The 26315-nt window shown below is 42.0% G+C and overlaps 1 protein-coding gene and 1 long non-coding RNA gene across 6 annotated transcripts in view; both read left to right on the top strand.

Annotated features, from left to right (window-relative positions):
- The window catches only part of LOC125691954 (uncharacterized), a 221236-nt gene extending 205713 nt beyond the window's left edge, over nucleotides 1–15523 (top strand). For all 4 annotated transcript variants that reach the window (XR_007376369.1, XR_007376368.1, XR_007376370.1 and 1 more), the window contains one exon: nucleotides 216–15523. This is a non-coding gene — a long non-coding RNA (uncharacterized LOC125691954). The remainder of the gene's footprint in view (nucleotides 1–215) is intronic.
- Nucleotides 15524–15634: 111 nt separating this feature from the next.
- PCDH18 (protocadherin 18) lies at nucleotides 15635–25342 on the top strand. 2 transcript variants are annotated; one of them, XM_048941974.1, is made up of 4 exons: nucleotides 15635–18468; nucleotides 19312–19400; nucleotides 19530–19693; nucleotides 24418–25342. In XM_048941974.1, the coding sequence occupies exons 1-4, from the start codon at nucleotides 15964–15966 to the stop codon at nucleotides 25083–25085; spliced, it is 3426 nt and encodes a 1141-aa protein (XP_048797931.1). In that variant the 5' UTR covers nucleotides 15635–15963; the 3' UTR covers nucleotides 25086–25342. The 2 variants fall into 2 exon arrangements, with proteins under 2 accessions (XP_048797931.1, XP_048797932.1); XM_048941975.1 differs by having other exon boundaries at nucleotides 15636–18468; nucleotides 19315–19400.
- Nucleotides 25343–26315: the final 973 nt, after the last annotated feature.

Here is a 26315-nt window from a genome sequence, read left to right as displayed (position 1 = left end):
GAGAATAATTCAAGATAGATTTTCCCCTGTTAGTGTTTCACTGGGAAGCTGCTCTATAACACAGTTTAAGACAGAAAGTTAAGATCATACCCGCTAACAGAGTTAATAATCAATTCCAGCAATATATTTCATGTTCTATTTTTTTGCTCGAATCTATTTTTATAATATATTTTCTCATAAATTCTCTCTCTTTTTTTTTTTTTTTCCCTCCCCAGGAAGTAAAACAAAAGTCTTCAAATCTACAAGAAGTTCTCCATTAGCTGTGTGTTTTTCTCTAAGGAAATTATTGCTTTTTAATCTGCCATTCATCTCATCCACAGAGGAACAAAGTGGATTTTCAGGTCAGATACCTCTCTTACAAATCAATAAGACGTTGTTGAAAAGTTGGAATTTGAAAGGTACGGTAGAAATTATACGTATGTGACTCCTGTGTAAATGATGTACTTAAGTCTGTGCAATATTGAGAGATGTTTGAACCCAGGTGGGTTCTTGGCTGGATGGACCCTACAAGTGAAACAAATGAAGTCATAGAGATTGCTAGTTTTTGTCAAGGAGGTGTGTAAGATGTTTTTGTTTCAGGCGCCTTATTCCTTAAGGTAACGTATATCAGTGTACGTGAAGAAACTGGGTCATACTCTATTAGGTTTGGCAGAAATATAGTAAGCAAAAAGTGGATGTCCTAATAGGCTATAGAGATGGAACTGTAAGGCTGGGAGTACTTGGGATGCATGAACAAGACTCGGCTGTATTGTGGGAATTAGCTTTGTATCATGATAATGCTGATGCTTTTTTGGAATTGATCTGAAATATAAATAATTGATTTTTCAAAAGTAAAGCTTCTAAAAATGAAAGGAAGAAGTGTCCTGTTGAAACTTGACAAGGAATAAAATATTTTAATTGAGCTCCTAAACTGGTATTTGAGTAATGGCAGTTATCACGAATGGATCACTTCAAAGACGTACTCTAGGCTGGCCAAGAAGGCATCGGGCCACTCTGTGGCTTTTTTTCCCCATGCAGTATAAGCTTCAAAAACTGTCTATTGCCAGGTTTAACTTTTATGTGGACTGAGATGATGGGAGCTGGCTACTAATAGTGAAGCACTAAATGTCCTTCATTTCTCCTGATCATTTGTACTTGCTAGGCTGTAGCCAGCTTGTGAGGTGTTTTGGCTGTGGAGATATTTCTACACTGTGACGCTTGTTTCCATCCTGATTGAAAATTACTCTAATTAAAGCTTGTTCCCTGGTTTTCTGCTCCTCATAAATGCAGTGATTCTGGAGTAGATTAATGATATATATTTTGAAAAATGCTGATTATCAAGTCTGATTTTTCTTTTTGTGCCAATGTGTTGCTTCTGACAACATCTTCTGATCGGAACAAGACTCTGTACAAAAATCTTTAAGCAGCTGCATTTTTATGAATATATTAATTTCATTACTTATTCTTCCTCTGATGAAGACCTGAAACCAGTCTTCCATCTGAAATGTAAAACTTATAATTGTTTACATGTATATGAATATATATTTATATGCATATATACCTATATACCTAAGCTTCTCCATGCAAATTGAAGACAAACCTTGACATTTTCTACATCTTATTTTTTTCTTTTAATGTCTCGGGCAGTTCGTTATACAGGAAATATGCCATGATTCATCCATTCTAATAGATTCCACCCCCAACTAGGGCTGAATTTTCCATCTTTTGAAGAAGAATTTCATGCCGTTAATGATGTACGTTCAGACTAGGTAACCTTACTTCCTGAGTTTCCTTTCCTTTCTTGGCAATACTAAGTGGCAAAGCAAAAAGCTGCAGAACAAAACATTTTCTCGACTTGGAGGCTCCTAGCAAATGTTTCATTCCTCAAACCGAGCTCTTTCCTGCTTAAATCTTTCGTAACTTGTTTGGAACTTAATGAGCCCCACATGTCTTGGCTCCCAGCACCAGCCAGACTGCAACAGCAGAACAAGTCTCCTGCTCTGCACAGAGTCATGAAAAATGTCAGTCTTGCCCAGTACTTTTTTGAAATCTTTTTCTTTTTTTTGTTTACACTCTGAGGACTTTATTTGCTGGTCAGCTGACCCCCTAAATTCAAAACTGAATTTACGACACACTGCAAGTCTCCTGCGTGGTTATGAAGATAGCAGACAAAATAGCACTGTAGTGCTCCGATCTCTCTTGGATTCTCATGAAATATGATGCCAAGGCTGAAGTTTTAGGCCTGATAAAAACTATCCACAGGAACTTCTTGATTGTTCCAGAAAATCTACTTTCCTTTTCACCAGCACGATTACAAAGGATAAAGTCACAAATGTGGCACCCGCTGTGAATGGCAGAGGTTTGGCGGAAGGTGGTTCCTGACCAGAGAGGTTTACAATAATATATAGAAACAGACAATAATCTATTTTAAAATTTGTATGTGTACATGTCTATATATACACATTTATAAACTGCTTTGAAGCCATTTCAGAAACCATCTCAACAGTAGAGAAACAGCAGAAGCGACTCATTTGATAAAGCAAAAGGTATCTAAGATATCTAGATGAAATACCTTGGTAAAAGAAAAAGAAAAACAATCCCTGAAATCTCAAAAAGAGTACTGTTATGTAGAGTTTTCATACGTATTTTCCATACTGAGATAGAAATTCATATCTAGCTATGTAGGTATTCTCTCTTTCTTCTACAGAAGTTGCTCTTAGCATTTGTATGCCATAACAATATTATAAGCCACACGAAGCTCTGAGATTCAATAAAGTAATTTAGAAAAAGCAGATTGGCTAAGAGGGGTGGTCAATGGTTTTAATTACTTTTTTTTTTTTTTTTTTTTTTTTTTTTCAATTAAAACTGTATGGTGAAATTCATACTGAGTAGGAAAAAAATGTTAAGCTAATTGGGAAAGAAGTATTCCTTCTTGGGATCTGTTTAACCAGCACAAACCAGAAGCCAAACTAACAAATGCAATCCTATTTCTTTCTAGATTTGATCAGTTACAAAAAATGCGTACCTTAAGGGTAATTCTCTTTGATCTTATGGGATAACAGAGTGTATCAGACACTTTGAGTATTAACTTGATATAGCCAAATAAAAAAAAAACAACCAGCTGAGAGAACTGCCTCAGCCATCCATTTTGGAAGCAAATTCAGATTGTATCGGCTGTAAAATATGTGCACTACACTTGCTTTATGAAGTATGCAGCGTTCAGAAGCAAGGTCCCTTCAAGGAAAATATTTGAGACTGAGAGATAACTTTAGGGCTGTATGTTTTCAGGCTTGGATTTGTTTGTCGATCCCTACAAATGCAGCCTTGCAAAAACCAAGTTATTCAGACAGAGATGGAAGCAAGCTTGCTATATCTCTTACCTAAATATATATCTTTTATTAAATAATTATTTCATTTGAATCTATATATTCTTCTCATAAAATGTTAGAAGGAGTTAAGGATTATCATTGTGCATAGTTAGCTGGGATATACATTTGGTTTCTTGAGCTTCTTTCACCATTTGCAGAAGAACTGAATTTCTTCCCACTGACACTCAGGACAGCCACTCATTGACTTTTCATTCTGATACACTGAGAAAAAAACATTGGTGAAATCCTGATTGTTCTAGGTAACAAGCATGAAGACTGCATAATGCTGAAGTAAAATTATTTCTCATCAGAAAGTGGAAAGACGACTGAGCCTGCTCTGTGATGAGAACATCATAAAATCCCTTCAACTACAATAGTGGATATGCTAATAACTATAAATCTTTAAGATGATAAAAAGAAGGCTATTGCAGATATATCAAGAAAAAAATGTTTGACTTTTCTTTCTCACACTTTGTACAGAGATATTTGCTCTTAGATTTAAGGCTTTATTTTTCTTATTAACGTACGTGTCCAGGCTGCTGGGTAGAGTGAATTTCTCCTGGGCTTTCAATATTTTAATGTTTAGACTTTCAGGGATTCAGAAGCACAGAAATAGTTTTAAATGCTCATGTTTTTCTAACCAGAGTTTATGCAAAAACTTGTTAGTTTTCTGAGAAGTTACTGTACTTGGGAGTGCATGTGAGAATTTCTCCTGAGTTTTTAAATCCCCCTACTAAAGCTGAAGCAGATACTGCTTGCATTTCTTCCTTCCTATTCTTCTAGTTGTAAGTACAATCTGTGCAAACTCATTAAAACAGAACTAGAAAAGTATTAATATAATGTTGTATTCCATTTACACACTGTCCTTTCCAAATGACCTTTGTTTTTTGTTTTTTGGTGGATTTTTTTTGTTTTCTAATTTTTGTTAAGTATAATCAAAAGAGGAATGGCATTGATGCATCTCTCACTTTCTTTCCTCTTTCCTTGTTCCTGCCTCTCTTCTACATTTATTTTCCTAATATGGAAATTAAGATGTTGCCATCACTACCCACAGGGTTCATCACTTGTTATTTCCCAGATATTTCTCTTTGCACTTTACCACCTGTATACTGATGTTCAAATACAGCTGGCCCATCCTCTTTCCAAAGATCCCTCTTTCCTCACTTCTGTCCCAAGTTCCTGCTTGTGGTCAGATTTCTAGCAACAGTGCATTCCAGTCATTTCCAATCTCATATTATTCTGGCATGTAAACATGCAAAACAAGATTGTTATTAACTTTTGTTTACCTAAGACTTCGTCTTTTTGTTTTGATCTCGGTCAAAAATTGATACATTCTAGTGCTGTTTCTGTGTTTCCCTCATTCTCATTTTAATCTTTTTTTTTATGTTATGCATCATATAGATTTTCCTGTGTATTTTTAATGTGTACCTCTCCCCTCCCCCTCTGGTGTTTGCTTGTTTGTTTTGTTTTTTCTGCTGCTGCTGTCATTTTTAATGTATATGTGGAAGTTAATGTATATATATATACTTTCAGTTTGGGAATGCTGGGTTTCAGCACAATAGTGTGGTATGTATCTACTTCTGTTATTTGTATGCACAGTGCTCATGGTTGCATACTCAGTTGCTGTGGTCATCAGAAAAATTCATTGCTTGTAGGGAGATGGTGGTTATTGTCTGGGCAGTCCAAAATACCGTGAAAGCAATTTTGCATAATGACACAAAGGCAGCTGTTAGAAATGATATATGCCACATAGCAAGGCAGGCATACCGACCAACTGGGAGCCTGAGAACTGAAAACTACCATGAATCAGTATATTTTTTCAATTTTCAACAAGAAGTAACTTGGTGCAATTTTTGTTAAGAAGTCTGGAACAAAGATACCTACTAACACTTGTCTGTTCACAAAGTCATGCTTTGTAGGGTTCACATGCAAATTTATATAGGTCTTCACTTTAAGGCTCACTTTCAGTTTGTTATATATGTATCTTTTCCTTTTGGAGTAGTTATTATTTTTAATACACACGGCATTAATTTCATTTAAAATATGGCTTTCATGGTTTTACAACATTAGGTAAAAACCCCACATATTTTGCAAGTAGATTTGGCAGTAGGTTGGTCCTGCAAAATGCTAACGCTAACAATGAGGTGTCAGAGACATCTTTTCTCTCCCTCCTCTCTCTTACTCACCCGTCTAGCTGTGTATACATATCATGGAAACCTGACAATTTCCAGGGTGCTCAGCTCCAATAAACTAATTTCACAATTCATGCATTGCAGAAGATATGTGAAAAATAGCCAGTTTTCTGTTGTGATCTGGGGGCACCATAAATTAAACTTAGTAACTGGAGAAGTAGTAACAACGATCAGATTTGTCAAAGGGACTATGAAGACTCCTCATTTCATAAATGTACAGATCACAAGATGAGGTGTATAGCTTGGTTGAGAATATAAATCAATAATTGTGGTCTCATTTCCACATGGATAAGGCTCAGGCTCATACAGATACATAGATAGATAGATTGGTAGATAGATAGATAGATATTCCTTTTTTTCTTTCCGAAAAAAGATGAATCCCTCTGAGTTGTTGCAATTATAGTGCAAACACCTCTATTGTATTTCAGGGAAACAAATCAATTTATAAAAATTATTTCCCCTCAGTTACATTCGGTTCTGGCAAATGGTACATAAATCTGGCACACATCGTGAGCCATACACTGAGAAATGGTTTGTCTCATTCCCTTAATCCTGTTAAAGTGAGGACTTGCGTTCCCTATGCATTCATTGGTGACAGCAGAATTTGTCCCAGTGGATTTTGTGAGGTGGACTTCACAGATGCAATCAATTCAGTTAACGTATTCAGCCCAGGTGAGCCCACGAGTACAGTACTTCCTATGTCCCTTTCTGCCTACTGGTGCCAAGGAGAGTGCAGCACATTCCCTAATGGTACAAACAAATCAAACCATCCTGATCTGTCAGATATTAATGTACTGAAATGAAGCTCGAAGTGTAGTTATGAGAACAGTGTCTGCTTGAAGTCCCAGTTATGGACCATAACCATGCTGAATTACTAACGAGTCAGCTGCTTGTCACGGCTGAGGGCTGTTTGACCCAGGTGGAAATTGGAAGCTGAATGTGAACAGGTCTTAGTTAGAAAGATATAACTTCAAAAATTAAATGCTTAAGATACTATTAGCTGTGAATGTGAGACGTGCCTGTGATCTAGGAGTTTCCATATAGGAGTTTCCACTGAGGGGTTTTCAGATTTGATCTAGATTCAGTAATATACACTTTGGCTGAAATTAAACCATTAACTCATCTATGTGCATGGATACCTCAGTCAACAGGCTCCTTCCTTATGCTCCCACCAACAAAGAAGATGGAGCTTATTGTCAGCTATAAACAAAAGCTAGTGTTACAGTCAGCTGAGGGAAGTATTCTTTGGCATCCCTAAATCAACTGATGTGATCCCTAATGAAAATAATAATCATATGATTAAACGTTTTCCACTGAAATAAGCCAACATCTTACTAACACGGACACCCTAAAGAAAAGACACTCTTGAACAATGATTACAGATAGCTGAAAATTGCAAAAGTGGCTTCTGGAGATTCATTACAAAGATCTTTTCACTAAACACCTTGTTTCTCTAAAAATTTTACATGTACATAAATACATACTATATATATGTGTGTGTATAACACCTGCAGCTTGCTCCATTAAAAGGTCTGCACAGTTAAGTTTGGAAAATAAGTGTATGAGTTAAGGGGACCATGCTTCAGTAACCAGTCCAGTTATTACTATTTTCTAATTTAGAAACTTTGTGTTAAAAGAAATGCCAGCTGCCTCATTGCATCATAATGAAGTGTTCCAGGGTCTGACATAGATGTTTTGGACCACAGAAAGAGAAAAAAAATGCGGGTGTACCCATGTTTATGCAGCCTGGTGAGAGAATGCATTCCATTAAGTTAAGGTTATTTTGGAATAGTCTTGCATATTTAATTGAATTGACATCTGATTGAAGCAGAAATCTTCCTGACAGATGAAAGCTGTGTCAGATTGAAACGTCTCAAGAAAATCGAAACGCATTTTTGATATGTTTTCTGTACACTTCATACCTTTTTGTTGGCCACAAAGAATTTCATTTTTACAGTACAAAAGCAACAGAGCTCTTTCACTTGAACTAATGGGGTTCTAATGAATTTTATGAATACTAATACACACACAATACATTTCATACAGTTGGGCCGTAGCGCACTATTTCTAAAATGGGTCTGCACAAATTAACTCTGAAGGGTGTCTGTGACAGCCTTTCATCCATTAACTGCCTGGTGCGAGCCCCCACGACAGCTGATTTCAGAGCTCACCCCGCCTGATTCTTGCCGGTGGAAATTTGCCAAAATGATTACATCAACTTTCAATAAACCACATGTGCGTGACAACAGTAAGCAAACAATTACTTAAAACCCTATAATATAATTTGTAATTTGACATAATAGACTGTTCTTTCAGGGTTCGCATTTCCATGACAAAGCCTCAAGAACTGGGGCAGTTCTGCAAACAAGCATACGCTCTGAGTATCGGCAAGAGAGGTGCCCTTGGCCCTCCTCTCCTCCAGGCTCCGGGTTTGCACAACCGCAGAGGTGCCTGGAACCAGCCATCATTTTGGGAAGCTCACCAAAACGCCACCGCTTCTTTCATTTTAGCTCTGCGGGGTGGCAATGCCCAGCTTGCGTTTTGCCTAACAAGACAGCGAGGGGGCTGAGGAAAATAAACCTGTAGTAATGATTTATGGAAACAATAACACTGCCCTGAGTTTTAAAAACATCTGAAAATAAATGTCATGCCCTCACCTCATCCCCAGCTCTGCGTGACATTTTCCATCCTCTGGTGTTACAAAGAGCGAGACAGAGGCTCAGGAAAGACGTGTGGTGGTAAATGTATTTCTGCTTAAACCTAGGATTTTTCAGTGAGGTCACAACCTGCTATCTATGCAGCATTCAAAAACTATAAGATTACTGCGCATTCGGGTCTTGAAGCCCTTCTGTTTTCTTTGTTCAAAGACTGAGAGAGATCCTTGACTTCTATTCAGGAGGTAGATCAGCTTAAATTCTCATTCTCTTTCTCCTTCCCCGCCTCCCTGCTTTTAGCTGAGTGATTTATTTAAAAAAACTGCGACTTCTCTAATTTTCCATTTATGGGCAAGGGGTTCTTTGAAGCAATAAAAGGACATGGGGCCGGCAGGGAGGAATCAGGCAGCATCTATTGTAGGAAAATGAAAAATAATTGCAGTTTTATGTGGGGTGAGGACACTTAAAGGAACGCAAAGGCTTTATCTGCAGATACTTGTTAACATTTTGTTTAGTCTATGGCCATCAGAGGAAGATGTCAATTAACTCTGACTTTTCCTATATCCTCAAGAGTAAAAGTCTCATTTTTAGTCTGTTTTCCAAGTTAACTCAAAATCAGAAAGTGGAGTTTGTCTGTTCATAATGGAAAAAAACCACAGAAGTTTGTCACAACTTTGAATCTGGCTGGGATTATGGAATAAGAGCAGTAGCATTCTGTAATGTCTTCTGAGTCACTGAAAAAGCTTATAAGGTACTTACCAAAAGCATACAAAAGTCTAAAAACAAATAAGGCTATTTTTGTAATATGGTGATTTATGCTTTACTAAAAAAGTTCACTATGAATGCTGGAAGTATATCAGTGATGCTGTAGTAAGGCCATTGATTGCAGGCTGTTATGTCACTTTGCTTCCAACCCTGAGTGTGTCCCTGTGCAAACTGTTTTCACAGTCCCTTGGCCCGGACTGGGAGAAGAGGAGCCTGAGCGCTCCGATGAATGGCAGTGAGCATTGTCAGGGAGGCAGGAAAATTGAGTCCCGGCTCTGGCTGCCAGGTCAGGAGCTGCAGGAGCTAATTGTGGCAATGGTAATGAGACTGAGCAGGCAGCAGATGCTCACGTGCCTTTACAATCCAAATCCCACCAACAAATTCCTCCCACAGAAACTTTAAGGGACGTCTTGGCACCCTGGAGATGGTGATAGACCCGGTCCCAGCCACATGCCACCTGCCAGAGCTATTGTTTAATAAAGGGGGGAAAAAAAAGCCTATTATGATAACAAAGTTGTTTGCTGTCTCTAGCAATGACTTTATGGCACCAGTTTTACCATACTGCATCTATTGGGGGGGGAAAAAAAAAAAAAAAAAAAAAAAAAGGAACATCTGATTCTTTAAAGAGAAACAGTTGTATTGAGCACTGTTAACAACTTACTTGGGAAGCCGGATGTTCAGTATATGTTACATATTCCGCTGATAAACCATGCTTGCCTTTTTCCCATTACAGCTCCCACTGTGCCTGCTTCCTACAGCAGGTTTACATTTCCACATGTTTTCCCATGACATAAAAGCGCGGAGCATTTCTTTATTCCTTTTTTTTCTTTTTTCTTTTTCTTTTTTTCCCAGCAAAATCAAGAACATAGAATGCAGATACCCATGTACAGTGCTGTATAAATATTTATTGTGAAATAAAACAAACTGCATATTTGGTCCAGACCCTTGGAGCAGGGTGGCTGGTAAGCTGTGCCTGAGGTTTTGAAGAGGGGAAGGCCACCAGCACCAGGTTCTCTTACTGGCTGTGGTGTGTAACACACGATTGCTAAATGCTGCCACGTGGACAGGTTCAGATTCTTGCAGGAAATCTATACCCAAGAGTATCTGTTTCTGAACAAGTCTTACCAATTGTCTTTCATTGTCATCAGAATTTGAGCCCTGTGAGGCTCAGAATACGAGGTGTCCTCGGGGTGAGTTGGTAGCAGGCAGCTGCTGGCAGGGGGTGCAGATGAGTGGATCTGGACTGTTTGGCTTAGGCTGTCGGGGGAAGATTGAAGACATGCTTTGTCTGGACTGGAGACACTTGAAGCAGCAATTACGTTCCTTTTTTAAACTCCCAGGGGTAGTGGAGAAAGTTAAAGGTGCTTAAAAAGCTTGGTTTGAGCAGGTAATTTAACCAAGTGTGCACTGTAGCCCTGGCTAAATTCACATCTGCACCAAACTTCAACCTCTTCCTTTACAAATCCTCATCCTTGTGAAGAATCACAAATGTATTGCCCTTCTGCCCTGTAAAATGTGAGAATGGCCCTGAAGATATCATCACAAGTTAGTGTTTTACTAACTAGTGTTTTTAGGGTGCTAGGGCAAGGTGTTCATCCCTAGAGAACTGCAGCACTGTGGTGGAAAGCATTTCAAATTTATTTCAAGCTCAAGTATGTCAATGACATGCATCACATCAATTATAGGTAGTATATCAATATGTGTACACATAGGTGTATATATATATATAGTATATCAATTTGTTAACAACTGGAATAAAAGCAGACATAGGACATTCAATGCAGTTATATTAGTGCATAAGGCTGAAAACATTATGCACCTCAAGAATGTCCCAGATCTTGACAGTATTTTCCTTATGGGGAAGTGGGGTCTGGGGTCTTCAACTATGTCAGTGTTTCTCCAGTCTCACTGGGCATGGACCAAGTGTTACAGCCACTGCCTCTGGAGCATCTGGTTCTGGTGACAGAAAAAATGATGCATTAGCAAACGGGCAGTTGTGTTCAACCTCAGCCACGGTTGGGTTAACGTGGCATTTGTGAGAAAGTGTTATGTGGTTTCTTGAGGTGTGGAGGGAAAGAAGAGTACCATATTTTTAAAGGTGCCTTTGGTAATGTCCCAGGCATAAATAATGCTGAAAACCTCGTTTTACTGAGGTGCATACCTCGCTCTTAAAGGCAATTTGAGGTAAAAGGCTAGCAGAGATACTCTACGTCATAGCTTACAACTAAACAGAATGATAAACACAATGTCAGATGCATTTAAAGGGATCAGACCACAGAATTTTCATTGTATTCTGTGCCTGTCTGTTAATGACTGCTCGTATTAATTTAAAAGTAACCTGTAATGTGTTATGGGCATTTCTTCGTAATCAAGATTCAGTAAGCTGTGAGTCTCAGGCATTTTTCATTTTTGCACTTGGTAAAACGATGAGAGATAAATGTCTTATTGGTTCAGAAAGAGACCAAATATCTTGGTACAGTACTTACCATGCATGAACCATGTACAAGTTTAACTTGCTATTTATATACACAATGCTGCATTGCAAAACTGCCATGAAAATTTACTCGTGTAGCAGAAAATCTGCTCCCCTGCCCTTTGCCACAATGATTGATGATAATGTAAGATCTAATTTTGAACTCGCTTATTAAAAAAAAAAAAAAGTTCTCAACCATCAGCAAATGTATAAAATTTTGTGGTTTGATGTATTTTAATGAATGACTAGATTTCTCAAAGAAACCTGAAACGGCAAAAAGCGTAGATCAGGAGCATGAACTAAACTTCTGTGTTCACCCCTCCTCTTTTCTGTTTCAAGGGCTAACCCTAAACCTAACTCTCTGGTCACCCCATCCTTCCAATCATGGGCAGGACGTTTTTCTACTGAGGCCAAGAAGACATTTTTCTGATAAAGCTGTTGTGTTTACAGGTGTCTCAGAAGTGACAGCAGTCACTGAGGATGCTCCTGTTGGGAAGAAGGGGCATAACAGGGGCAGAGCTCTCAGGGTTATGGTAATTTAAGGTGCAGATTTATGGGAAGTCAGGATTGATAGTGTCAAGAGGAGTTTTGGCCTTTCTAATTTATCTATCAGCAGCCTCTGTCCCCAGTTGGGATAGTCAGTGCTCTGCTGCAAAACTGATGCCTGACTGAGGGACAAATAAAGGTTAAAATAAATGCCCCATCTAATCTCATTGGGCTTACTTAAGAAGACTGTGATACACAGGAGGTGCTATTTGATAATGCAGTGGTCCACTCAACCTTCAATGTCTCTAAGAGCAATCCAACCTCTAATGCATCCCAGTACTGGAAGAGGTATCAGGTACAAGCACATCTGGTGAGACAGCGAACAGATTGGTCAAATACAGTACTACTCTGTGATAAGTTCTGTAATGTGGTTGTCCGTGCCAAAAAATCAGGCAGAAATGTCAGCCTCTTTCACGCCTTTCAGTCCTCCAGCAACTCCTATGTGGCTCCAAAAGTGAGTCTGAAGTGGTAAAACACTCATCTTCCTACATGGGTACCCTTTGCCCATTCTGCTGCATCAGATGGAAATGTAAGGTGAAAAGATGAGAGAGAGACCTGGTTTTGGTTTTACTTCGGGCAACAAGCACATTGAAGAGGAAGGGGGAGAGAAGGAAGGAAAGAGGGACAGACAGAGGGAGAGGAAGGAGAAAGAGAGGGAGAGAACAACCCCACAGTTTTGTCATTCATTGTGATGGAAATGTTCTTTTAAAATACACTTCTGACTTAGGAAGACTTGTCTTTCACATTCATTACACAGGTGTCAAATCAAATTTTGTCTTGCTATGTCTTGTGCACTGGAGCATAGTGCATATGACATTTTGTAACATGTTGCAACATAAGGCAATAAATCATACTGAAAGTGAATAAAATCTCATTTCTTTTTCGGGGGTGGGGTGGATGAACCAAATGGCACTGTGCTAATTTCACCGTGCTTCTGTCATTGTCAGGAAAATCATTTTCTTTCTCCCCTGTCCCTGGCGAGGAAGTGTTTCTCAAAGCAGTTCCTCCAAGTAAAATTCTTTGTCACCTAAGTTTTGGATACATACCATGCACCTAGGGGATTGGTAACTTTTAGAAGGAAATAGATGCTTCCAAGCTCAATAAAACTCCTTTGAGAAACAAGATGGACTTTAAAGCATCTCCACCAGAGAAGTAAACCTATTTTCAGCTAAGTGAAAAATTACTTAAGCTGCTGTGCAGCTGTGGCTTCTGGAGCAGCAGTGTAGGCAAAAGGAAGTCCGATTGGGAGATGCTTTCTTTTCTTTCCACAGGTGCATTGCTGGGCAATTCTGAATGCAACTCTGGATGAGATTTTGCAGTCAGTAGATAGGTATGGGCTAGGAATAGCCAGGAGGCCAGCAGCACTCCGCTCACGTGCCCAGCAGCACTCAAATACCACACTCCATAAGAAATGTCTGCGGGCTGCACGTGGGACTCTCCCTTCCCTTTGTAAGGGAAGTCTGCCATGTCAAAGGTGGACGGGAGTTTAAGAGACTTTCAGACAGGACTCTTTCACTGGCTGAGTGAGGAATCAGCCCTGAGAGTGCTGTGATTGTTCCCAAGCGCCACTCACTCCAACGCCGCTGCCTCTGCACCAACAGAGCGAGGAGGGTCTTCTCCAAGCTCAGAGGTTCAAGCGGATGCTGGAAAAAAAAAAGAAAAGCAGAGGAATGCTTCCCCATTGCTTTAGTTCAGAATCCTGATAAGGGCTGCGCCAGTGACATCTTTATCTTCATTGTAAGTGTTAATGCTCGGTGGCATGACAGTGTGGACTTGTGTGACAACGTTATAAATAACCTGATGGTGAACTTGCCAAAAGAAAAAAAGAAAAAAAAGGAAAAGAGACGCTGCTTTTCCCACCTATAGGCATCCTGCTATCTGTTAATACAGATATTAATGAGAGAGTATCTCAGAGGGCGTCTCGGAGAAAGATCAAGGTGATGAAATGGAATTACTATTTGGAAAGTGATAAGAACTGCACTATGAAGTGAATTCTGCATAGCTAAATGTACCCAACAGTTACTCATAGGAACACGTTATCATTTAAATATATTATATACATATATATATAAAACGTGTTAGCATTTCAGCAGGGAAATTATTTTTCTATGAATTATTCATCTTCTGTAGTCGTGTAATGGGGCAGTGACTTCTTTTATCAACAAAATACTTTTTATTGACACTCAGAACTGCATTTCATTGAACCCATTTCCCCAGTTATCGTCAGAAAAGAGTTTACACTGGCATTTTGGAAAAATGTTATGGGAAGATTTATCAGAGCTGCAAAAAAAGCTGCCCGTGAACTAATAGAATTAGATTATCTTGGAATTTTCTTCACCAAAACTTAGAATGGCCACTAATTCCTTTCTTTGCTCTTTTGGTGTTTGCAAAGGGGTTCACTAAAGCCTGAATTGATATAATTATTGGCTCGGATTGTTAGAGATTTAGGCCAGATGGCTATGGGTTTCTAAAGTCCCAGTTGCTTGTGTTAGCTTTTCTAGTTTGCCTATAGGGTTTGGGGATCAGCAATTTGAAAGGGCTGCAAACTTGTAAAACAGTATTATTCATGGGGGCAGAATGTTCATCGGCGTGACCCAGTACTAAATACATTCATTATAGGCATTTCTATTCTGCACAATTTGCCACACGGCGCTGGTTTGTGAAAAAAAAAAAGAGACAATGGCTTATAAAATGCTTTTGAATGCTTAAAAAGAAGGAGAGTTCACGCTGAGCCTCCTCTGCTTTCTCTTTCAACAAGAACCTCCTTAGTGACTTTGGCTGAGCTCTGCGGAGAGCAAGTAAATTGGAAGAATCGGAGATTTACTTTTTACGTTTGTGGACATGGCGGGGGAATATCTGAGGGAAAAAAAAAAAGAAGCAGTAAAAGAGAGTGATGGTGAGATTATGTGAAACAGCAATAAACAAGTGGGAGAAGTTAGCAGGGAAACAATGGGGGGCTGAAGTAAGCTAAAATGATAAACTAAAGGGGAAATGGGGATCACGTCACGAGCAGATACACGAGATGTCTGCTTGGGAGACCTGGCTGCAGCGCGGAGCTCGTGCAGCCATCTGCGCGGTTTCTGGGACACAGCCCTCCGATATCTGATTTTATTTTTCGGTGCAAGCTGCCACGTAAACAAGAGAACACTAAAGGAGGCTGAGGGGAACGATCACTTTCGGAGCGCTCCGTTTGCCCCACGGCCCCTTCTTTCAGACGCCTGGCACGAGCACAGCCCGAGCGTGGCACCCGCCGGGAGGAGACGGATCTGAGGAACCGCGCAACGGCACCCAGCACAGCACACGCGCCGGGGGCAGAAGTGCTGCGGGCAGCGTCGCTGAGCGGGCGGCGGAGACTCCGAGGAGCGAGAGGAGCTCTCCGCGCACAAACGGGCACTGCGGAGCGGCAGCCGACAGGGAGACGAGCGGCACCGAGACGCTCGCGAAGCACTTAACTAAACGGGAGGACCGCGCCGTGCCAGCGGGACCGGGACCGGGACCCCTCGGAACGCTGCGGGCGCGACGCCTCCGGCGCTGCCCCCCCTCCTCGGGCGGGAAGAGCGGGCCGGCGGCGCCGCCCCCGCCTCCCCCGGCTGATTGGCTGCCGGCGCCGGGCCGCGCTGCGGCTTTGTCCGAGTGAAGTTACGCGGAGCTGCGGCCGGAGCCGGCGCCGCCCGCGTTCGCTGCGCCGCCCAGGGAGGGAGGGGCGTGCCCGGAGACGCCGCCGAGCTCGGGGCCGCCGGCGGCACATGGAGAGCGGCTGAGCTGCGGGAAGGGCGGAGGCGCGGGAGCGCAGGCGGGGAGCGCGGAGAGCGGCTGCGGCGGCTCGTCCCTGGATGTCCCGGCACGGTGTGTATGGAAAAGTTTTCTCGTCTGCTGCGCTGTCCGTGCCGGGCTGGTTGTGAGAGGCGGCTGGAAGGAGCAGATGTGCGCGGGGTTTGAGGTACCGGAGGAAGTTTGAGTAATTGCTTTTTAACTCGCTGGGAGAAATGAATTGCAGAAACTTACAAACGCGGCGGGCTGGCAGCAGAATGCACTTTACGTTCCTTTTTGCACTGGCGGTTGCGTGTCTCGATAAGGCTGTGCTGGGCAAGAACCTGAAGTACCGGATTTACGAGGAGCAGCGGGTCGGCTCGGTCATCGCCAGGCTGGCGGAGGACGTGGCCGATGTTCTATTGAAAATCCCCAACCCCGCCTCGGTCCGCTTCCGAGCCATGCAGAGGGGGAACTCCCCGCTTCTCGTCGTCCGAGAGGATAACGGGGAGATCAGCATCGGCGCTAAGATCGACCGGGAGCAACTCTGCCAGAAAAACTTGAACTGCTCCATCGAGTTCGACGTGATCACTCTGCCCACCGAGCATCTGCAGCTCTTCCATGTGGAAGTGGAGGTGCTGGACATCAACGACAACTCCCCTCAGTTTTCCAGGGCTCTCATCCCCATCGAAATATCTGAGAGCGCTGCCGTGGGTACCCGCATCCCTCTGGACAGTGCTTTCGACCCAGATGTGGGGGACAACTCCCTCCACACTTACTCCCTTTCCGACAACGATTTTTTCAGCATCGAGGTGAGGACGAGGACTGATGGTGCCAAGTATGCAGAGCTCATCGTGGTGAAGGAGCTGGACAGGGAGCTGAAGTCGAGTTACGAGCTCCAGCTCACCGCATCCGATAAGGGGGTGCCGCAGAGGTCTGGGTCTTCCCTCCTGAAAATCAGCATTTCTGACTCCAACGACAACAGCCCAGCTTTTGAGCAGCAGTCCTATATAATTCAACTCTTGGAAAACTCCCCAGTCGGGACTTTGCTCATAGACCTCAATGCGACCGACCCAGATGAGGGCGCTAATGGGAAGGTCGTGTACTCCTTCAGCAGTCATGTGTCTCCCAAAATTATGGAGACTTTCAGGATAGATTCAGAAAAAGGCCATCTGACCCTCCTGAAACAAGTGGACTATGAAATGACCAAGTCCTATGAAATTGATGCTCAGGCTCAAGACATGGGACCAAATTCCATTCCAGCTCACTGCAAAATTATAATTAAAGTTGTGGATGTGAATGACAACAGACCGGAAATCAGCTTAAATTTGATGTCCCCGGAAAAGGAAGAAACGGCTTATGTTTCTGAGGGGTCCCCCCTGGACACGTTTGTCGCCCTGGTCAGGGTACAGGACAAGGACTCGGGTGTAAACGGAGAGGTGGTTTGCAAGCTCCATGGTCATGGCCACTTTAAACTGCAAAAGACTTACGAAAATAACTATTTAATCTTGACTAATGCCAGTCTAGATAGAGAAAAGAGATCTGAATACAGCTTGACTGTAATAGCAGAGGACAAGGGAACGCCAAGTCTCTCAACAGTAAAACACTTTACTGTCCAAATCAGTGATGAAAATGACAACCCACCCCGCTTCCAGACAAACAGATATGAAGTAGTTATCTTAGAGAATAACTCTCCGGGAGCGTACATCACATCCGTCACGGCCACAGACCCAGATCTAGGGGACAACGGACAGGTGACCTACACTATACTGGAGAATTCTGTTTTGGGAAGTTCTATAACCACCTATGTGACCATTGATCCCTCCAACGGGGCGATCTATGCCTTGAGAACTTTTGACCATGAAGAGGTAAATCAGATTGCCTTTATGGTTCAAGCTAGGGATGGAGGGAGCCAGCAACTTGTTAGTAACACTACAGTGGTGCTAACCATCATTGATGAAAATGACAATGCTCCTGTCATCGTGGGCCCAGCACTGCGCAACAGCACGGCGGAAATCTCAATCCCTAAAGATGCTGGGATTGGCTTTCTTGTCACGAGGATAAGGGCTACGGATCGGGACTCCGGTATGAACTCTGAACTCAGCTGCTCCATAGCAGCTGACAAGGAAAACAGCATCTTTGTGATGGATCCCAAAACTTGTGACATCTCCATCAATGTGAGTGTAGAATCGGTTCCAACTAAGCACTGGGAGTTTTTTGTCATAGTCCAGGATAAAGGCAGTCCTCAGCTGAGTACTAAAGCACTTCTGAAGTGTACGGTTTTTGAGTATGTTTATTCATTTTCAAGCACAGAAGCTACTTTGGTAAGCCAGCCCTCTCTGGATGTCTCGATGATAACAATTATATCCTTAGGATCGATATGTGCCGTGTTGCTGGTCATCATGGTTATCTTTGCTACGAGATGTAATCGAGAGAAAAAGGACACCAGGTCCTACAACTGCCGGGTGGCAGAATCGACCTACCAGCACCACCCGAAGCGGCCCTCCAGACAGATCCACAAAGGGGACATCACACTGGTGCCAACAGTTAACGGCACGCTACCCATCCGATCTCACCACAGAGCTTCCCCGTCCTCATCCCCGACCCTGGAGAGGGGACAGATGAGCAGCCGGCAGAGCCACCACAGCCACCAATCGTTGAACAGCCTGGTGACAATCTCCTCCAACCACGTGCCTGAGAACTTCTCACTGGAGCTCACCCACGCTACTCCAGCAGTTGAGGTAAGGTCCTCACCTCGTTTTGCACTCGCAGGTCCTCTTGGGAGTATGGGGGTACTTTTCATGCAACAGGCAGTTGGATGCAAGTCCCATGTGTTACAGATTTCCCTTTAAATGTTACAGCTTTGCAGCTGTACTCCAAAAGCAACTGGACCCATTACCACAGGGTTACATCTGTTATTAATAGTGTTAGTTCTTGGTTCTTCCCTGTAAGGCTGAAACAATGCAGTGCAACATGCACAGGAATCTGCTCTGGTTTACGAAGCTTCCTCCTTCCTTGCCTTCCCTTTCCCTCCTCATAGCAGTTTTAGAATGAGTCCGGAAGAACAGAGGAAAGTTATTAATAGGGGTGGAAAACTCCAAGCTCAAATACTGACACAGTTAGGTGCATGTATTGTAAGGCAGTGTGTGTCTGATACATGGCACACAGTGTCCCCAACTTTGGGAGCACCCATTTCACTTTTTCCTGCAGCTTTGGTGTAATGGCCTTAAATGAGTACCATGCCTCATTATTCCTAGTGATTTATGACTATGGAATGGCAAAGAGGTGGCTGTAATATATTAAAACAAAGCAAAATTCAACCTGTGCTTAATTAGTTGTTTTACTTGTTAATGAATTCCCTGGCTAAAAAACAGCAGTGCATTTCCTCATTCTGAAACGTCTCCAGTTATTTTTTGTGGCAGACTCTACACTAATAGTCAGTTGTACTGCATTATGTAGGAATTTGATTTAATTAAACTTGAAAAGGAAAAAAAAAACACAACAACTTGAAGCGAATTAGTACTTTTAGAACTAGGAGTCCAAGCTTTTATTTCGAGGAATCATTCTTTTCACCTTCTCTTTAGCAGGTTTCTCAACTCCTCTCGATGCTTCACCAGGGCCAGTATCAACCAAGGCCGAGTTTTCGAGGAAACAAATATTCCAGAAGCTATAGGTAAGGATCTGAACTATTGTGCTGTATGTGTGTATCAGACAGTATACTACTGTTTTTTTTGTTTTTCTTTTTAATCCAAGTTGTACAGGAGATATTTTGATTCCACCATTACCACCATTCTCTTTACAGATATGCCCTTCAAGATATGGATAAATTCAGCCTGAAAGACAGTGGCCGGGGTGATAGCGAAGCTGGAGACAGCGATTATGATTTGGGTAGAGAGTCTCCAATTGACAGACTTCTTGGGGAAGGATTCAGTGACCTTTTCCTTACAGATGGGAGAATTCCTGCAGGTATGAGCACAATGGAAGCTGAACGGTTTATTTACAGTGCTGCCTAGCTGTCACTTTGATAAAGCTACTACTGAGAAAGCAAAAATTCTTTAGCTTTCAAGTCTTGTGTTTCCTTCTGTCTCCTCTGCCTCATGACAAATACTGAGCTGAAGCATTCCCGTATCTAGGCAAATGAAAACTCAGATGCAACTGAAAAATCTGCCCAGAGCAACTCATACTTTTTTTTCTTTTATTTGCATCATCTTGAGCGGGCTCCAAATTCCCCAGCAAAAAGCATCATCTCCTCCACATCCTTAGACTTCTAATGACTGGGTGGATGTTTGTTTTTAAAGCCAGGCAGTTGTGGTTTGTTAAAAATACATGGAACTATAATTAAGGGGACACATTTTCCACAGTGGGTTTGATCCATAGGATACGATACAGACTAGCACAGTTCAGAAATGAATTGTGAAGTTGGTCAAGTATGGATGGCAAAAGAAAGTATTTTTCCCACTTAAAAAGGAATTCAAGTAGTAAGGGAAGCATCTTAACATGGGCCAGATCTAAATCTTGCAATCCTGACTTACAGAAGAAGGAGCTTAAGAGAAACAGCTCAGGTAGAGGGCAGAGGAGAGATACTTTAGAAAAAGATGAGTAAAAGCAAGCTAAACACACATTTGTATATGAAATTGCAATTTGTGAATTTCTGTCCAGTTTTAAGGTGAAAACAGGAGGATACAGGAAATCATGCTGCATACAAACATAAGAATTTTAAAATGACTTTGGTTATTACATAGCCACTGGTTGTACCCTCAATCTTGTACCCATTTCAGCTCATATTTAGTTCTCTCTGTCCAAGTGGCAGGGCTGGATAACTTCAGTATTCTTTAAGTTTACATCAAGACTGATTAATCAAGTCATTCTACGTACAAGGCAGTATTGCTTTGTAGGTTGGCACAGCGTGTGTTCCTTCCTGCAGTGACCCCCAGACATTGCCCAGAGCTGGAGCAGAGGGGCTGCAGTGTTGTAGCTCCTTCCCTCTGCTGCCAGAGAAAACAACACTGGGCTTATCTCTGCCCGTGGCAAGGGTTTGGAACCAGGTCTTGTATTGCCTATCCAGACATTCAGCTATCTCCTCAATCTAGTCTTCGGTACCCAATATTTCGAAACCAGAGGCCTTTAAAATGTACTGTTTTTCCAGAATCTTTAATCAAAATCTAGTGTCCTAATGCCTTTTTCATCCTAATCTCCCCCCAGTTCCTATTACTTATCCCCCCGCCATCCAGCATGAGGCATGTCTCCCTGTCTTCCGTGGTTAGCAGATCCCCTAAAGGGATCTGCTGCAGCTCTCAGTTGCCAGGGGAACTTGAAATGCAGTGGTGTTTGCACTGGCGTCCGGCCCTGCTGCTGCCAAGGCATAGCTGTCCTCTTCCTGCTAGGCGATTGAGGGCTGCCAGCAGGCAGGAGTGGCGACGCTCTGGGCTAGCTGAAATGCTGTTATGCGTCTTCAGCTCCTGCAATTCTCTCTCTAAACAGGAAGCCTAAGGGCAGAGTTTCCAAAAGTGCCTGGCCTTCCCCTAACGCTAATTGAATTCAGAGTAAGGAAAGGTCTCCTGCTGCGTACAGATGCAACTCAGTTTAGCTGTAAAGTAGTGTAGTGCATTTAATCTCAGCCAGATGCCCACTTACCACAATGTGTAGTATTAGTCCATCAGATAAGTGTGCTCAACTCATTAAGATGAGATGTGAACTGCTTTGAGTCTGCTGTATAATCCAAACAGACAAAAAAAAAAAAAAAAAAAAAAAAAAAAAAAAAAAAAAAGGAAAAGAAAAGAAAACTTCCTGGAGGTTTCCTGCTCTCCATTTTGAAAAGTTTCTGCATTGTAAGTCTGGACACAGGCAAAATGCTGTGAGAAAGCCTTTGCAATCTGTTCTTTTAAGGTGGAACTGGAAAGGAATGAAGCCTTTGAAACTTGAAAAATATCAGGATCGGAAAGTTTCAATAAGTGCCCTTGAAAGACTTTTTTCTGTCACTTTTTAGTCTTCTCTGGTAAGTTTTAAGTTCCAGGGAAGAAATTTGTGCAGTTTTTTTTCTTTTTTTCTTTTTTTAATTGGTGATTTAAGGGCAGACTGTGAGAACATTCATTTTTCTCAGAGTATCTTTTGATTTTCCGCTCAACAGTGTCCATACTTATGATTTTTTACCAAAACCAAACACGATAAGATCAGTAGCAAAACTCACAATGAGATAATGATGCAATCAAGAAGGTTTTGAAAGATCTCTAAGATCAGCTAGTCCAACTGTCCACCTACCACCAATATTCCCCAACAGATCACGTCCCTAAATACTACATCTACCGTTTCCTTAAACACCTCCAGGGATGGTAACTCCAACACCTCCCTGGGCAGCCTGTGCCAATGCCTCACGACTCTTTTCAGAGAAGAAATTCTTCCTAATATTCAACCTGAACTTCCCCAGCGCATCTTGAGGCCGTTCCCTCTCATCTTATTGTTGTTACCTGTGAAATGAAGCCAACCCCTACCTTGCCACAACTTCTTTTCAGGCAGTTGGAGACAGCTGTAAGATCTCTCCTGAGCCTCCTTCTCTCCAGACCGAACAATCCCAGTTCACTCAGCTGCTCCTGGGGCCCAAACCAGAGCACAGTACTCGAGGTGTGACCACATCAGAGCTGAGTACAGAGGGGCAATCACCTACCTGGTGCTGCTGGCAACACTATTTTTGATGGAAGCCAGGATGCCATTGGCCTTCTTGGCCACGGCTAATGAAATGCTGAACTGTTGAGAGTCTCCCATTAATTTACAGGAATTTTCTTAATTAGGGGAGTAATCTTGACCTCATCCTGGGATAAGTTGAGTGTTTGTCCAGGCACAACGGATCACTGAGATATCTTTTTTACTTTCTAACTCTTAGGCATTTCCTGTTAAGACAGCACAAGTATGCTTTTCATGCGTGGGAACAAAGCGCACTAAGGCGTTGCAGTCACTCATACCAAGATGTCAACCACTGTTATTTTCTGGGTTCTTTTCATTATTTACTGTTGGAAGCATGCTGATCAGTAGGCCATTTGCAATACCTTCTGCAATATCCAGCCTGCAGCGTGAACCCATGCTCTTGAAGAAATTGATGCTCCCTTGTGTAAGGAGCAGAGAAAGTTTGTACTTGAAGGAATGGGAAGGGCATTAGGAAAGCAAACAGCGTGATAGGCCGTGTAAGGCGTAGAGATAAATAACGCTGACAGTTTTACAGTAGCACTTTATCAATCATGGGTATGTTCAAAGCTGAAATACACTATTCACTTCTGCTTACACTACTGCAAAAAGAACTTTTGATAAAGTGTGTGGATCCAGAGCCAAATGGGAAGCATGATGAGAAAATGAGGAAAGTCTACAGGGCATGACTGAAGACATTTAGTTTCAGAAGTGGTATTTCTTCCGTCTTTAATATATGAATGTAGAGAGAAAAAGAAATTACATACTGCATGGGATAATGTAACCAGTAGTCCATGGGGGATTAGGGGAAAATTTTCCTACAGTAAAAATATGCATAATGTGAAGCCTGGCATTGTTAAGAACTTTCTTTGAAGTATGTGGCTCAGATTCAAGTTAGTGGCTTCTGCAGTGCTTGGGCTTTTGCAAAAGGACTGCCAGTTACCCAGACAGCGTCCAGCCTGTTCTGAGGCTTTGTGTCATAAAGAGTCAGTTCCATTTGGAGAGGCAAATTTGGCCTCTGCCCTGGCACATCCCTCCTTGCAGGCCTGTCATGTAGGTCTTTACCTGTCTCTGCTTCCAGGGACCCTTCCCAGGCTGCCTTAGTGTTTATGATCTACTCTTGCAGTGACTCTCAGTCGGCCAATTGCTGGCCTTAATGCATGGCTTATGTATGACAGACACACCACTCAAGTCTAGCAGTGAAAGAGAGACTTTTCAACCTTTCAGCCCTCTTGCTGGCTTGAATGCCCATCTCGTGGGTTGTTGCTGCCCTTGTGTCTACACTGTACCAGCATAGCGCAGGAACTGGAACTACGGAGGTGCAGATACACTTTAGAGTAACTCCTGTCTGTATAAACCCTGGGGTCACCCTGGATATGGATTAAAACCTAAATATTCTAGTACTGGATTAAAATTTAAATGATTCAATTAATAAGGTGAGATGTTGGTGGGTCACCTGGAGTTCAACATACACCCAATTGTCAGGTCAAAAGGAGATAATTTAATGGAGATTCCTCTGCATGATTTTGTTCTTCTGTATTTCCTCTGTCAGTTTATTTTCCCGTTACTACTCTGATGTTCTTCCTTATTTGCATGTGAAAGACTTGAGTAAAACAACTAAAAGCTGGAAGGTAGAAACACCTTTCTTTTATTTTTATATTTATGTAAAAGCACTTCACAAAGGGAATTAATGTCTTGAAGTCACAAGAGCTAGTTATCACCCTGGGATTTATGTTTATCTGCCATCTTAGTTAACATATAACATCACTTTCTTACCAGTCCTGTACTTACCATTCCTGGGTTTTGAGACCTTTTAGGAATGGAAGTGCATTTAAATCCAGGCCATTTGCAGTTGCTGACTTCATGCATACAGAATGCGAATCCAAACACCAGGTTGGAACATATTTGATCCCTGGAGAAGTTCAGGCTTTGTCTTCCTTGGGTCTTAGACCTCGTGTCTGTAAATGGTAGGTGCAACCAAAGGCGGATGTTCACTCTCATCTTTTCTCTTGCAGCAATGCGGCTGTGCACGGAGGAATGCAGGGTTCTAGGCCACTCTGACCAGTGCTGGATGCCACCACTGCCATCTCCCTCATCTGATTACAGAAGTAACATGTTCATCCCCGGGGAGGAGTTTCAGTCGCCCCAGCAGCAGCTGCAGCAGCAGCAGCAGGGCCTCGAGGAAGATCCGCAGCCTGCTGACGCCAGTGAAAAGAAGAAGAGCTTTTCAACATTTGGCAAAGACTGTCAGGGTGAGGAGGAATCAGGAGACACTTGTACCTCCTCTCTTCTCTCTGAAATGAGCAGCGTCTTCCAGCGCCTGCTGCCTCCCTCGCTAGATGCCTACACAGAATGCAATGAGATGGAACGCTTGAATTCGTTGGAGCGCAGGAAGGGACATTTGCCTGCCAAGGCTGTGAATTATCCACAGGGAGTGGCTGCGTGGGCAGCCAGCACTCATTTCCAAAATCCAGCCAACAATGGGCCAACTCTGGGGACTCACTCGAGTGCACAGCCCTCCTCCAAATGGCTGCCAGCCATGGAGGAAATCCCGGAGAATTATGAAGAAGATGATTTTGACAATGTACTCAATCACCTCAGTGATGGTAAACATGAACTCATGGATGCCAGCGAGCTGGTGGCAGAAATTAACAAGCTGCTGCAAGATGTCCGGCAGAACTAAATGTTTCAAAAGCCTATTTTTCCATGTTTATGGAAAACTGGAAAGAAAGAAAGAAAGAAAAAAAGAACAAAGAACAGACTGAGGAGAACTGGCATTGCCACTGAGTTGCATTTATCATAAATGTGTCTGTGTATGTTGAATATTAAAATACTGTATTTTCATATGTACACAATGCAAGTGTGATTATCTGTATTTTAAAAATACATTTGTACCTTATATTTATGTGTAATTTAACAAATAAATTTTATTTTTCTACACCCACAGCAAGCATGTTTTCCTAAATGTATATAGATGGTACCATTCTTGTCAAACGTCCACCTTTCTTGCCACACAGGCATGTAAAACAACGAAACGAGGGGAGTCACTGCTTTCCATTATTATTTAAGTCTCAGATGTTACAAATGCAAATCCAAATCACTGAAACCTTATCCAAACATTAGTTTTAATAACTGATCCAACACCTTGTTGCAATGTTTCTTTCTTATAATAAAGAGTTGTCAACTCTCTCGAAGCCTAAAATGTCCTTTTTTATTTTGATGTTTGGTTAAAAGTCATTTTTCCCATTTAATTAATAGGTTATTGCAGGCTTGGGTCTTCTGCTTACAAATGAATGTTTCCTCAAGTGGACAAATCATGGAATTAATTGATGGAACTTTCAATATTCTCTTAAAAAAACAACAATAAACAATAACTTCATTTGTTCTGCCACTGTTATGCTGCAAAGCCAGCTGAAGTGAGTGCTATATACTTGAAAGACAGCAATCAAATTAGATTTTCTGACTTCAGGCTGAATTCTCACCCTATGTAAATAGAAAAAAATTGCAATTGCCTGCTTTATCATTGTGACACCAAAATAAAATGAATGTTGCATCTCTCAGGAAAGCTATTATTTTCCATAGCAGTTGTAGGTGTATTTTGCGTCTGTTATGTGTCTATCTTGTATATGTCAAATGGTATAGAAGTACTTTAGCTCCCTAGAATAGAGCTGTTTTTTTTCATCTTAATCAGTTCCTCCAACATGCAGGGTTTCTCCCTTTATGGAAGGAAGCTCAATGCAAACTGAGCATAGCATTGTGCTGTCGCATCTGGCAGTGAAGTAGATATTGTTTCACACATAATAGTTTGAGTCACTGCGGTTCTTTTAGTTCCTTTATTCAAAAACGTGTTTGATTAGCCTGCCACAAACAGGGAGATTTTTATTACAGAATCATAAAATGACTTGAGTTGGAA

This window comes from Lagopus muta, chromosome 4 (assembly GCF_023343835.1).
Source record: "Lagopus muta isolate bLagMut1 chromosome 4, bLagMut1 primary, whole genome shotgun sequence".
NCBI lineage: Eukaryota > Metazoa > Chordata > Aves > Galliformes > Phasianidae > Lagopus > Lagopus muta.
Note: the sequence above shows the minus strand (reverse complement) of the source record. Positions and strands in the feature narration are given on the sequence as shown.